We start from the raw sequence: 13,640 nt of genomic DNA on the forward strand, positions 1-13,640 counted from the left end.
CCCGCACCCCACGTCCCACCCTGCAAACTCCCTCTCGTCCCTCACATGATTGGGCAAATTTCAGGCAATTTTCGGCAATTTTCTCCCCGGTGCCCATCCCAGCTTCACGCGGGGCTGCCGGGACGGACCCTGAGCCCTCACCCCAAAACCCTGACCCCATGTCCCTGGATGCTGCCCCGGGACGCAGCAGCCACCGCGGGGGCTCTGACTTCCCATAGAGCAGAGTGGGGAAGGCCCCACTCCAGGCCCCTGACTGAGCCCTTCCTCTCCTACCACCTCATTTTTTTTTTGCTATTTTTGCTTTTTTTTCCTTAAATAGATCTCTCTGAAATAAGTATTTTATTATTTTTTTTTTTCTTCTCTCTTTTTAACGTGTGTTTGGACACAAAATAAAGCTTTGGATTTACATGGAAGCTCTTTTCCATGCGACACAGCCACTTTCCATCCCCGCCCCGTGCTGCCTAGCGTCTGCCTTTCCAAGTGAAGGTCCTTGGCTACTGAGGGATCCTCGGGGGAGCCCTGCTTACGATGGGAAGATTGGAAACGTAAAATCTATTCTCTGTTTTTTTTTTTGTTTTTTCTTTTTTCCCCTCTTTTTTTTTTCTTTTTTTTTTTTTTTTTCTTAAAAAAAAGGGAGAGAAACATCTCTAAAGAGAAAAAAAAACGGGAGGAAAAGTTGCTAACTATAAGGGGTTGGTTGGTTGTTTTTTTTCTTGTGATGCTTTCTGTGATGTTTTTGGTTTAGGAGAGTCCTTGCGTGTTACCCTCAGCCGACCCTCCTGCTACATTCAATCCCGACGCTTCGTTAGCCGAAGGCTCCTCAAAGTGCTGCTGCTCGGGGCCGTTCCTCTGCTGGGTGTCCTCTGATTCCTGACTCTCCCCACCCGTTGGGAAGCTCCCATCTTCCGCGCTGCCCGGCGGGGTGCTGGGGAGAGCCCCGGCATCCCTCACCCGGGGCTTGCGGCCCCTCCGCGATGGAATCCCGTTGCATCCATCTTTTTTAAGGTGCCTGTGCAAGTGGTCGGAGCGGACGAAAGTCTTGAAGCAGCTGTCGCACTGGTAGGGCCGCAGGCCGGTGTGGACGCGCATGTGGTTCTTCAAGTCGTAGTTGTGAGCGAAGGCGGCGCCGCATTGCTGGCACAAGTACGGCTTCTCCCCCGTGTGCTTCCGCATGTGAACCTTCAGCTTGTCCTGCCTGGGGGGGGGACACAAAGGACAGGGAAGGGGAGGGCAGGTCAGCTGGGGGGGGGGGGCTGCCTTCATCCCCAAGAGTGTGGGACAGGGCTGAGCATCGCCTGGTGCGGGGTCAGAGGGAACCGGGGTGGAAAAGAGCTTTAAGAGCATCAAATCCAACCGTGCCCAGCAGTGCCAAGGCCACCCCTGACCCATGGCACTGAGGCCTCGTCTCCACGGGGTGTGAGCACTTGCGGGGACGGTGCCTGCAGCCCTGTTCCAATGCCTGAGCACCCTCTGGGGCAGGAATTGTTCCTCAGCTCCATCTAAACCTGCCCTGGTGCAGCTTGAGGCCGCTTCCTCTTGTCCCATCCCTTGTTCCTTGGGAGCAGAGCCCAGCCCCTCCTGGCTCCATCCTCCTCTCAGGCAGTTGTAGGGAGCCATCAGGTCCCCCCTGAGCCTTCTCTTCTCCATCTGACCCCCCCAGGTCCCTCAGCCCTTCCCCATCACACTCGGGCTCCAGGCCCTGCACCAGCTCCAGTGCCCTTCTCTGGCCCCATCCAGCACCTCAATGTCCAAGCACGGGTTCGGGTGCGAGCCCCGTGCCGTGGCGCTGGCTCCGGTCAGGCGGTGCTGCCGCAGCGCACCCGAGCCAGGGGAGGGCACTTGCAGCAGCCGGGCTGGAGGCCAAGGGAGCCACGTGAGCCGCTGCTTCCTGCAGGAAAAACCCATCAGGCCCGGGGCCCATGGCCCCACATGGGGAACCCAACTCCCTGCTATGGGGCAGAGCCCGGAGCGGCAGAGCCACCGCTGCCGTCAGCCATGGGGGCCAACCCCAGCAGCACGAGGAGCCCCAGGGAGCCCTAAACCTGCAGGGAAGGACGTGTCCACCTCCGGTCTGAACACCCTGGGAAGCAGCGCAGGGCACACCAGCACGGCTCCTAATTCCCTATGGGATCACGCAAAGCGTTATCGTCGTCGTTGTAACATCGGCAATCAGCAGAGCGCCATCGGCGCTCCTCCCACTGCCAACACAGAGGAACCAGGAAGCAGAAGGCAGTGGGAACCGACGGGCTCCGGTCCTCACCCAGCAAGGGGGTGGCAGGGAACACCCCAAATCAAACAGCCTTCACCCCAAGTGCTCCTGCCAGAGCCGCAACACTGGCAGGGGTTGGAACCGGATGAGCTCCAAGGTCCCTTCCAGCCCAAACCATGCCGTGTTTCTGTACGCGGCGTTTTTAAATGGCACAGGGAAGAGATTTGTTTCCAAGCTGTCACCCGATGGGATGAGGATGGGGAGCACAGAGAGGGAATGCAAAGGGGTGTAATAAGGCTGATGGAGTGAGGTTTGTTCCCACTCTGACATTAGAGGCTCTGAGATGAGGCTTCAAGCCCCAAGTGCTGGGGGAGAAGCAACAAAAAGCAACTGATGGGCACCCCTTTTGAGCAGAGGAGACCTGGACCAGCACCTGAGCTGGGCCCACTCTGCTGTGCCCCATGGCAAGGCTGCCCTGGGGGGACAGGGCAGAGGGAGCAGGAAACCAGCTGCAGCCTCATGGAGGCTGTTCCACAAGTGGCGTGACCGCCTGAGCCGCGCTCCTGTCCCCGTGTCCCATCCAGGCTCCTCTGTGCCCAAACGCCAGCTGCAGGGAGAAGCAGGGGCAGGTATTTTGGCTGGAAAATGGCACAGCCCTGCTGTGGGATGAAAGGACACAGCGCTTCCCCCCTGTCCTTCACAGGGACGCCAAGGGGAGCAGGTCCCCATCCCGTACCCACAACAGTCTGGGTTGGAAGAGGCTTTCAGAGCTCATCCAGTTCCACCCGCCCGCAATGAGCAGGGACCTCTTCAACCAGAGCAGGCTGCCCAGAACCGCGTGCCCTTGGCAATGGGGCTGGCGCTGCCCCAATCCCAGGCTTCCCCCCTCATCTCTCCCCCTCTCCTCCAGGGACCCCGCGGCGTTCCCACCCCCTCCAGCTCCTCCATCGGCAGCAGGACCCCGTCCCGCTCAGGTGTGGCAGAGGGCTCGGGCTCAGCGCCGGGCAGGGAGGTGCCGCGTGGCAGGGCCGGGTGCTGGCATCCTGCCCCCGCCATTATCTGCATTCCTCAGCTCTCCAGCGTGGGGCTGGGTGCGGCCGTGGCCATGGTGTGCACCGGGGAGGGGGCTGGCAGCGCCGTGGGGCAGGACGCGGCCTCCTGCCCACGGCTCAGCCCCGGCGGCTTCACGCCGGAGCCGCCCGCTGCGTCCACGGGCTGCCCCATGGACCCCAGTGCTGGTGCTGGCAGCGACGCAGGCGGATGTCTCAAGGGCAGGAATATCCCAAGGACAAGCAGCCCCCAGAGCCCCCCTGAGCAGGGCTGTGGAGGAGGACACCAGGGTGGGACCCCAGCCACCAGAGCCAGCGAGGAGGCGGCGCTGGGACGCGTGGACTTGAGTGAACCGCAGGGATTTGAACAATATCCCCTTTCTTCGGCGCTCCCGTGGTGGATGGAGGGGAGGAGCGGAGGAACCCTGATTAGAAACAGGGCTGAGGAGAACGCCCCCAGGGAGCTGAACCACCGGGGGTTGTGCTGCTCGGGGCCACCATCGCCCCACACACCACGGTTGGCTGAGAGTGGCCACGAGCAGTGCGGGCTCTGACCTCTTCCCAAACCCAACTGCCAGGGCTTCAAACTCCCCGGCTCCTGCCTCAACCCTGGGCACCTCAGCCACGATGGACACCCCAAGGCCTTCAGTTCTGCTGCATCAACCCCGTTATCTGGCCTTTGCAGAAGCCCAGGTCTGGCCAGGTTTCCAGCAGAGCTCAGCAATTCAGGACCCCGGGACACTGTGGCACCGTGCCCCATGAGACACCTCAAGAGCCAGGCACCCAAATTGCTCCTCTGGCCTTCACTTGCCCGTTAAGATGGGAGCGAGCTGAGCAGGCAAAGTAAAACTGCCCCAGATCAGCGCAGGGGAAGCCAGGAGCCGGTGGTGCCTGGGGCAGCCCCTGTCCCCCCGCGGCCGCCCGCTCCTTACCTGGTGAATCGGACTTTGCAGATGTTGCACTCGTAGGGCTTCTCGCCGGTGTGGGTGCGGATGTGGCGCGGCAGCTTGCCCGCTCCTTGGATCACCTTCTCGCAGATGGGGCACTTCTGGAATGCTTTCGCCCTGATCTTCTTCTCCACCTTCTGGGACCAGGAGGGGTAGACATCGCCCTCGTTCGAACTGCCGAAGTATTTCAAGTAATAATCCATGACCCCATCGTCATCCTTGCGGTCGTCCTCCCCGAGCTGCTGCCTCCCCACGGAATTCATCATCTGCTGCAGCAGGGCGCTCGCAGCCATCCCATCCACCTCCCTTCCATCATCCTCCGTCTCCGCTCCAGCAGGAACGAAGCTGGGGGAGTCACCGGCTTCCTGCTGGTCCAGAGGGCCCCCCGGGGTGCCCTCCTCTTCTCCCGGCGTGGCCAGGCCACGGCTGCTGTAATGTCCATTCTGAGAAGGGGAAAACATGGAGCCGGGAGCCGCCTCCTCCTCCTCTCTGTCCAGCCACATGGCTGGGTTGCTGTCAGGATCACAGTCATTCGCCTTTGGTCTTTCGTTTAGGGGGGCTTGCGAGTACAAGTCCATGCCATTGCAGTCCGGCTCCTCCTCCTCCTCTGGGCCTCGGATGTTCAGTCTCGAAAGGTCTCTCAACTCTGGGTTGGTCCACGGAAAGCTGCCTTGATGGCCATTGACGGGGTTGCTCTGGAAGAACTCCAGGTACTCTTTTGCTCTGAGATGGTTCCTTTGATCAATTTGATCTACTGTATCCATCTGGTCATTTTTGGCCAGAATCTTCCTGTCCAGGAGATCCGTGCAAACATCCCTCACCGCCGGGATCTCCAGCAGTGTGGCGGCGTTGAGGATGTCGTTGACGTTTGAAGTGCTGACGGTAAGGGTCGCGGTGTAAGCGAACTCCAGCAGAGCCGACAAGGCGTCTGCGCTCACAAAGTCTATCTCATACACGTTTTGCTGGTCCACCACTAACCCTGAGGTGAAGAGCTTCTTGAAGTACTGGCTGCAGGCCGCCAGGACGGAGCGGTGGGTGGGGAACTCCTGGCCTTCCACCAAGATGACCACGTCGCACAACAGCCCGTTGTTTCTCTGCTCATTCAGGCTGCTGAGGATGTCGCTGCTGTGATCGGGGAACGGGATCCCGATGGGGCCGTCCACGCCACCCGCCATCTTCGATGCAAAAGGCTACGAGAGAAGAAGGAAGCTCCGTGAGTCACGGGAGGCATCACATCACACAGGCACAGTCCTCAAGGCAGAGCAGGGACCTGGCTGCCGATGCCAACGTGCACCAGCTACCAGCTCCTCTCCACATCCTCATCTAAGACATCACCCTCATCAGCAGGTGAGGATGGATCCACGCTCACCTCCGCTCTGGGAAGGAGCAGAAGTGCAGCCCAGATGCTTGAGAGAATCTGGGAGAAGAGGTGAATTAGCACGGATCTGGGTCAGAGCAAGCAAGCCTTGGCAAGGACCAGGGTTAACACAGCCAGGCTGCATCAGGACCGAGCTGGCAAGGCATGCCCGGCCTTGGGCTACGGTGGCTTGAGCCTCACCAGTCAAGTCGAGGAGTATTTTCCAATCCCACCACTTCTCCTGGGAAGGTTTCCTGCTCATTCAGCCCTGCTCTGCCCAGCTGAACTCATGACAGTCACAGAATCATGGAATGCTTTGTGCTGGAAGGGACCTTAAAGCTCCTCCAGCTCCAACCCCTGCCACGAGCAGGGACCCCTTCCACTGGAGCAGCTTGCTCCAAGCCCCTGTGTCCAACCTGGCCTTGAACACTGCCAGGGATGGGGCACCACCAGGAAAAGCATTCCCATCACTTGTTCCTGGGCTCCCCTTGTCTGCAGGCAGGGTGCTGGTGATGAGCATCCTTTGGGAAGGGCCCAGCAGCAAGCTCAGCGCTCCAGAGCCCTGGTGTGCAGGAACGGGGGAGCACCAACCACCCCAGCCTGAGCTTTACAGAGAGCACCGGAGCCACCTAAACCCTTGGCACCCGCTGCACCTTCCCCAGGAGCAGGTCTCCCCAAGGGCCAGCACCAGCTCCCCTCTCAGAAAGGCTCCAGCAGAAGCCGCAGTTCTTTCTTATGCACAGCGTTAGCTTGGGAAAAGACAACCAGGTCACTCCTGACCCGGCAGCACAACACAAATGGATCCACGTGGCTTTAAACACATCCTCTCTTCAAAGGCTGAGGAAGCCAGGGCGAATCGAGCAGCTCCGTTCCAAAGGGATCCCCCCTCGCTGGCAGAAGGGCACTGGGGCAAGCCCTGGCAAGAGCGAAACCTGCCCTGCTTCACCACTCTGCTGCCCACAACAAGACCCTCAACTTCACCCAGGCCCAGTCTACTGCTTCCTGCAATGGGGAGGGAATGATGCTCTGCTCCTCCCCATCTCAGTCACCCCCGTACTCCTTGCGGCAGAGATGGCACCTGCCTTTCCATCTCCGTATTTCACCACCACCACCCCGAGCCCCGGGATCAGGAGAAGACACAAGTCATCCGGTTCACAAAGCACCCTGCCACCAGTGCAAGCATCACCGTGCCCCGTTTACAGATGGGGGAACTGAGGCGCAGAGGGAAGCAGCTGCCCCGTGCGGCAGCGGCGGGTGGGGGACACACACGGATGAGTCAGGAGCACCCAAGTAATTACACAGGAAGCGACTCCCAGCGCCGCGTTACGGAGCTGGCAACCCGGCTGCAAAACAACAGCGGCTTCCCGACACACGCAGCCACCCCCATCCCCAGCACGTTTCCCGGGAGTTCTTTGTGTTTCCTCGTTTTGTAAAAGCTTCGTTAACCCAAGAGGAGGAACAAAATCCCAAACAAGGGATTTCTGCACCTTGTTTTGGGCAACGGGAACACGGGAGAGGGCGGTTCTGAGCCTGCTCTGAGGGACAGCCCTTAACACGAACCACCAGTGATGTCCAAAGAGCAAACGTGCCGGGGGTTCAGGGTGGGATGAGCCCCAGGAGCCGGGCTGGATGCACAAGTCCGGCCACGAAGCCCAGGCATGGAAGCAAAGCAGCTTCCCGGGATGCCCGCAGCAAGGACAACGACTCCAGAGCTGGTTCCCAGGCTCCTGCAGCAGCAGGGATTGCATTCGGGGCTGCTGGCTCACAGGGTTTTAGGATAAGGAGCCCACACTAGGGAGGAAAGGGCTGAGCAGAGCCTGGGGAGCAGGAAAGCTCCAAACTCGGGCACCGGCTTGCGGGGTGACCTTGGGCAAGGTCACTGCATCTCTGCATCCACAGCGGGGTCCAAGGGACCCCTCCTGGCCTCTCAAGTGGCTGGGGTACCATGGGGGAAGCCTCCACTGCCTCCTCCCCACCAGGACAGCCCCAGGGCTCCCTGAGCCCCCCTGATCCGAGCCACCAGAGCACATCACTCCCTTAAACAATGGGTCTGACACCTCTGCCCACCCCCCAAATGCTTCCTGGCCCTGGAAACAACAGGAGAGCCTCCCTCCCCCTGCTTCCCCCCTCTGAACTGAGATGCTTTACAAAGCATTCGGGCAATACAGCCGAGCTCCATCACCCACCCAGGCGGGCCCTAGGGACGGGTGGGACCTGGGGGAGCAGGTCAGGCCGTGCAGCAAGGTCACCCCCAGCCCAGCCATGGGGCTGGCAGGAGCAGCCCGACAGTGTGGGAACGGTGGCGGGGTCATGGGACCGCCGGGGGCTGGCATGGGAAGTGGTACAAGTTTGCAGCTCATTCTGCAAGCACAACACGGCCTTTGTGTCCCTCATCTGCGGCGGCCCGGGACGGGCAGGGGTGGGACGGGCTGCCCTGAGCCCCCCCAGGAATGGCTCCGGCACCTGGAATGCTCCAGGCACAGAGGCTGGGCCCTTCAAATCACAGCCAAATCACTTGTCAGGGGGCTGAATGGACGGCGTGTTAAAGCCTGGGGATTAACCGGAGACAGAGCCTTCCACCTTCACGGGTTCACAGAGCAGGCACAAGACGCAGCAGTGCAATGACACGATGGGCAAAATCCTCTGGGAAAGGTCCCGATGGCTGGGTGACAGTGAGCAAAGCCATTGGCACAACAGCCAGCTAGCTCCCTACCTTGGCAAGGGTGAGGTCTGAATGGGCCACCAAGGGGGAGCAGCTTCCACTCCTGGCCTGGATTTCCCAGCACGCAGCTCTTTGTTCTCTCTACACCCTCTGATCACCCAGCAGCATCACACACTCGCTGTCCCAGACCGAGTGTCTCCGCAGGGCCACAAAGGTGCCACATTTCACCCCAAAGTGCCCGCGTTTGAGGCGCCTGGAGCTCGCCCTCCCATAGCACCCATGGCAGCGGAGGGAGCACCGGGCACTTAAAATACAGCCCAGTTGAAAGAGGGAGCTTACAGCAACCCCAGAGCTCTCAGATGTATTTACCAACCTGATTTACAAGCCTGGCCTAACTGCCCAGCTAATTCTCCTTTCAGCAGTGCTGAACCCGCTCTGCCTTTCCAAGACACCAACGCAAGGGAGCTTTGGCTGTTCCTGGCTCCAAAGCCTGGATTCCAGGCAGGAGAAGCTGTCATTGCGCTGTGCAAGCAGTGGTGCAGAACCCCAAGGTGCTGCTCAAGGCAACCCCGGCTGTCCCGCACCCAACCCGCTCCGCACTGAGTCTGCCTCCTGTTTGATGCTGCTCCTCAGCGCTAAAAGGCTCTTTCCTTAAGCTCAAGTTATCCACTTGCTCCTTCCAAACCCAGCAGAGGAGCTGCAGCAGAGCAGAATGGAGTTCACCGAAACCCCTGCGCTCGCGCTCGCTCGCACCCAGCGGGAGGGATGTCACCCCACCGCTTTCCTCCAGGAGCTGTGGAATGTGACATTTACATTCAAATGAGACGACCACATTAAGATGGGATCACAACCAAAAGCGCTGACACAACGCTGCTGAATTACCAGTTTTCCATGCCACCTCAGTGGTTTGGTTGGGGTTTTTTCCTTCTCTCTTGGCACTGGGCAAACCGGGGAACCTGAGCAGCTCGGAAGGGCTCGGAACCGCGCAGGTATCGGGTGAAGAGCTGAGTCACATCTGCTGAGCAGGGAACAGGGGCTGTTTTCAATGTGCTCTTCATCTGGAAGAGATCCCGAAGCCCTTTACAAAGGGCAGAGCTCTCCTCTCCTCGCAGGTGCCACCCGCTCCAGTAGCGCAGAGGGGAAGCTGCAGCAATAACGCGCACCCACTTGGGGCAGGAAGGGAAAAATCATCCTCGCCTTTTCCACTGAGCACCAAGCAAAATGGCTTTAGGGCACCTCTACAATCCCCAGCACGAGGCTTCCTGGGAGTAACTGCCTTTTGGGCTACAGCACCTGGTTATCTGTACCCTATACGGGACAGTACAGGGGTTATTTGGCCTCCTGCAGCTCAAAGGTACCCAAGAAACAGGGATGACAAGCTGCTGTGCCCAGTTTCTTGGGAGGAAATGTGCATATGAGAGCAAGGGCAGGCTCTGCAGAAACCCTGCTATGTGTTGGAAAAGGATTATTAAAATAATGTTGCTATATATATATATCTATATATGTATAGAAAAAAGGCAGTGGTTTGCTGCCCAAGACCCAAACATTATCCCAGCCCTCACTCGCCACCGACCGGAGAAATGGGCATTCTTTCCCTATGAATAGCTCACCCCAATTACAGGTCACACAACGCAAGCCCTTGTGCCTCTTCACTTTGTATTTCGGGAGCGATCATCCCAGTTCCCCTCTTCCCTTCTCCCAGCTGCACGGCCACATCGGCAAGCCGGGATCCCTCGAGATGAAAGGCAGCTCTCCGGCCATTTGGAGCGTGAGCCATCGTCTCTGCTGACACCAAGCTCTGCAACAGCTCAAGGACAAGCCCGAGCAGGTCTCCCTCTGCCCAGGATCCACCCTAAACTATGCAGAGGCCTGGGGAAACACACCTAGCACGCAGCAGCACAAAGCCAGCAAGGTGGGAAGGTGGTGGTAGGCAGGAGGAAATGAAGGAGGGTGTTTCGCCTGCTTGGGAGAAGTCACTGCTTCAACCACTCTACGGTGCTATTAAAATTCAACTGCTCTCTAAAGGAATGTGCTGTTGGCAGCCTGGTGCTAACCCAGCTGAGTTACGTGGACCTGCAAAAGATGCACGGTCCCGAGAGGAAGACCCTGCGCACCAACAGAAGCCGATGGCACTGGGTGGCAAAATTAAGATTAAATAAAAGCAAGTGATTTGGTTTGGGTTTTTTTATTAAATCTAAAATGTTGACAGTGCAATGGGAGGATCTCTTTTGTGTTTAGCAGGTAACAGCCATCAACAGCTAAGAGGGGACTGCAGCTTCCTGATGTCTTGGCTGGACATCGCACACGGGGTAGAACACCAGAGGACACGCATGGCATGACCAAGATCATGCAGCTATTGAAGTGAAGAGATCAGAGCAGCACAAGCATCCTGCAAATATCTGTGGGCTCCTGGTGGACAATATGACTCTGTTCTCCAGCCCCTCCAGCTCCCACAGCTCCTCATCTGAAGGCCCTGACTCTGGGAAGCATCATGTTCCCTTCATTCAGTGCAGGGTCTTCTGTTACCACAGCTCTCATCGCTGGATTCACAAGGGGGAAGCTCGCCTAAGGAATAAGACTGGCCACATCACGAGGATTCAGTCAGCTCCTGAGCACACAACCAGCCCAAGCTCCCACTCCACTGCCTCCTCAAAGCGTTTACTTCTGATGCCCCCAAAGTTCAGAGCTCCCCGAGCATCCCACTTCCCAACTTGCACATGAAGAGGAGAAGCAACCGGGATGCTGGGACAGTCTGAAGGCAGCCCAGGCTCCTCAGCCCCAGCAACCAGCCTTCGTTTCAGTCCAACTTGATGAACTCGCACCACTATCAGGTAAGCAAACCAGCTGGGGCTTCCCTTGCCACTGCCAGCTCAGACCTGCCAGGGAGGTTTGCCTCTCCCTACTGTCTAGAAAGAAATGCCTGGGCAGCGCAGGAAGCTCCAGCGCAGTGAACCCGCGTTCTAGGACTGCTTCATCCCAAGCAGCTGCCCAAGGTAAAAGCAAATCTACCCCAAAACCCTGCGGTACCATCAACCGCCCTTCCTTCAACCACTACATCCTTCATCTTAGCAGAGCCAAAGCACTTTACGAGCCGTAGATGGACCAGGAAGAAACACCTAATACACGACAGAAACAACAATCTCCAGGGCAGGACACACAAGGATTTAGCAGCCCAGAAGTTCAGGCAGGAAAGGAGAATCCCACATCCTGCAACTGCTGCCAAGGGAACTCTGGTAGGAAGAATATCTGGTAATTGCTCCCATTGAAGCCTGGATGGAGCGCTGGAACCAAACACCCCTCAGCCCCTCAATGAGCATCCTGGGAACTTTGATGACCACAAGTAATAAAGAACCTTGATTTTCCTTCGTCTTTAAAGCAGAGTAATAACACTAATCCCCTCCCGGAGCAGAGCACCTCGGAGGCAGGAGCGGTGCCAAGAGCTGCCTTTGCCTTGGTGCTCTCCTCTCCTGGGGCTGGCCAAGAGGGGCAGATCTGCAGAGCTGGTGGAGCAAGGACAGCCCTTCCCCAGCCGCCAGCCAGCCATTTCCTCGCTCGGGAACGGCTGCATCCTGTGCTCATTCACAGCAGCCTGCGTAGGTCTGATATATTTGGCAGAGAATCTAAATTGGGCTGGAAGAGCTGCATTGAAGAATTCGGATGGAGAAGTCCCAAGCCCACGTTACACCGGTGTTTCGGCTTGGATACCGAATCGGGCTACCAAGGGCCAACCACCAAGGCTCTCATCAAGGTGACACATCTCCTGGCCAGACAGGTTCTGGGGTAATTCAGCATCTCCCCGCTCCTGCAGGCAGCCCATGGTATCCCCGAGAGCCCAATTTAAATGTTACACCTCAACCCATTTATAATCATTTCAGTATTCAAACGCGCCCCTCTCCCAGCCCTCACCACTGTGCCAGCGGTGGGAAGAAGCACAGAGCTCCACCAAGGCACCTCGGTGGCGGAACAGTGACCGGCTGTGCCAAGCCACAACCTGGAATTGGGACTCCTAAATCCTGCCACTGAGGCAGGCTGCAAAGCAAGCAGTGGAAGAGATAACCACTGCCAAGGTGGAGCTGCTCCCTGCGGGGCTGCTTAAGGGGATGCTACAGGTCTGGGACTCCTCGGTGCGCTAGAGGAGATCATGAGGGACACAGCTACAGAACGCACCAGGAGGAAAGGGTTTATTTGCTCTTCATGCTCTCAAACGGCTTGAGTGCAGGTGCTTCTCGGGTGATGGCCCAGAAGAGAGGACAGGGCCAGATGTGGCTTTTTCCCAGCAGCACGGACAGCGAGAGGACAAGTGCTGCTGAGGGAAACGCTCACGACCACCACCTTCAACACCAAATCCACCAAACAAGTACCCCTTCAGCAATCCCACCCGTTTCTCTCCCTGCTTCCCCATTAAGCCGATCCAGGCTCCAACCCCTAAGCCCAACCACAGTGCTGAGAGCATTACTACTGCCAACTAAGAGAGTTAAACCAGAATCAGCAAAGGCAGAGTCACCTTCACAGTGCCCAGGGCTCCCTGAATGTCCTGAATACCTGGGGAGAGGCACCTCGCAGGATGAGGGCTATGGAATCAGGGAATGGTTTGGGTTGGAAGGGACCTGCAAAGCTCATCCAGTCCAACCGCCTGCAATGAGCGGGGACACCTTCAACTAGACCAGGCTGTGCAGAACCACATCCAGCCTGGCCAGGGATGGCGCATCCACCACCTCTCTGGGGAACCTATGCCAGTGTTTTACCACCCTCTGTAAAGATGCCTTTCCACACATCCAGCCTGAACATCTCCTTTACAAAGGAAGGACCCAATGGCTATGGCTCTCACCCAGACCTACTGCCATTCCCCACACAGAGATGCGTCACAGCGTAGCTCTATCTCTGAAGATGCTGGTAGCTCACTTCCACAATGAAGAAACCAGATGAGGGACGACCAAACACCATGCTCTGCAACGCTGCAGAACCAAACATCACACTCTGCAACGCTGCAGATCCCCACTGCTGGGCAGGGACACCGCACAGTGCATGGGGAAGTTGGGTTTCAGCTGCAGCACCAACTCCTGGCAACCCCCAGAAGCAGCCTTAGCCCCTGAGAGAGCAGGGCTCTGCTCCTGCTGCCACGTCACCCTGCCAGCACCAGAGCTGGCCCAGCACAGCCAAAGAGCCTCCTCGAGCTGCCACCCCCCAAAGCCACCCCCTCTCCATGGCTGACAGCAGCCACCAGGCCGTCCCGAGACCTCAGTGATGTTGCAAGGTGAGCTTGAACTGGTTACTCCACCCAGACCTCCGTGCCAATTTGCTCCTTTGTCATCAGAGACCGCAGTTAATCCAGCAGGAATGTGCCTTGCTTCGAGCCTGTGCAGTCACAGACCCGAGGACCCCGTGTGTTTCCCTTGCAGGGCTTTACTTTCCTGCT

The 13,640-nt window shown here is 58.1% G+C and overlaps 1 protein-coding gene across 1 annotated transcript; it reads right to left on the reverse strand.

Annotated features, from left to right (window-relative positions):
* Window positions 1-337: 337 nt before the first annotated feature.
* Window positions 338-5,448, reverse strand: ZBTB7A (zinc finger and BTB domain containing 7A). Its single transcript, XM_062638231.1, has 2 exons — window positions 4,191-5,448; window positions 338-1,195 (listed from the first exon to the last, which is right to left on the reverse strand). Exons 1-2 carry the CDS (start codon window positions 5,378-5,380, stop codon window positions 742-744), a joined length of 1,644 nt encoding a protein of 547 aa, XP_062494215.1. The 5' UTR covers window positions 5,381-5,448; the 3' UTR covers window positions 338-741.
* Window positions 5,449-13,640: the final 8,192 nt, after the last annotated feature.

This window comes from Pezoporus occidentalis, unplaced genomic scaffold (genome assembly GCF_034315485.1).
Source record: "Pezoporus occidentalis ecotype Australia unplaced genomic scaffold, CSIRO_AGI_Poc_V1 ctg553, whole genome shotgun sequence".
NCBI classification, from domain to species: Eukaryota; Metazoa; Chordata; class Aves; order Psittaciformes; family Psittacidae; genus Pezoporus; species Pezoporus occidentalis.

Bases quoted from the DNA above. Each gene is read 5' to 3' on its own strand.
- ZBTB7A (XM_062638231.1), bottom strand. From the start codon at position 5,380: ATGGCGGGTGGCGTGGACGGCCCCATCGGGATCCCGTTCCCCGATCAC. The intron at 1,196-4,190 runs GTAAGGAGCGGG...TCCCCCCCCCAG, and splicing joins TGCAAAGTCCGATTCACCAG to GCAGGACAAGCTGAAGGTTC.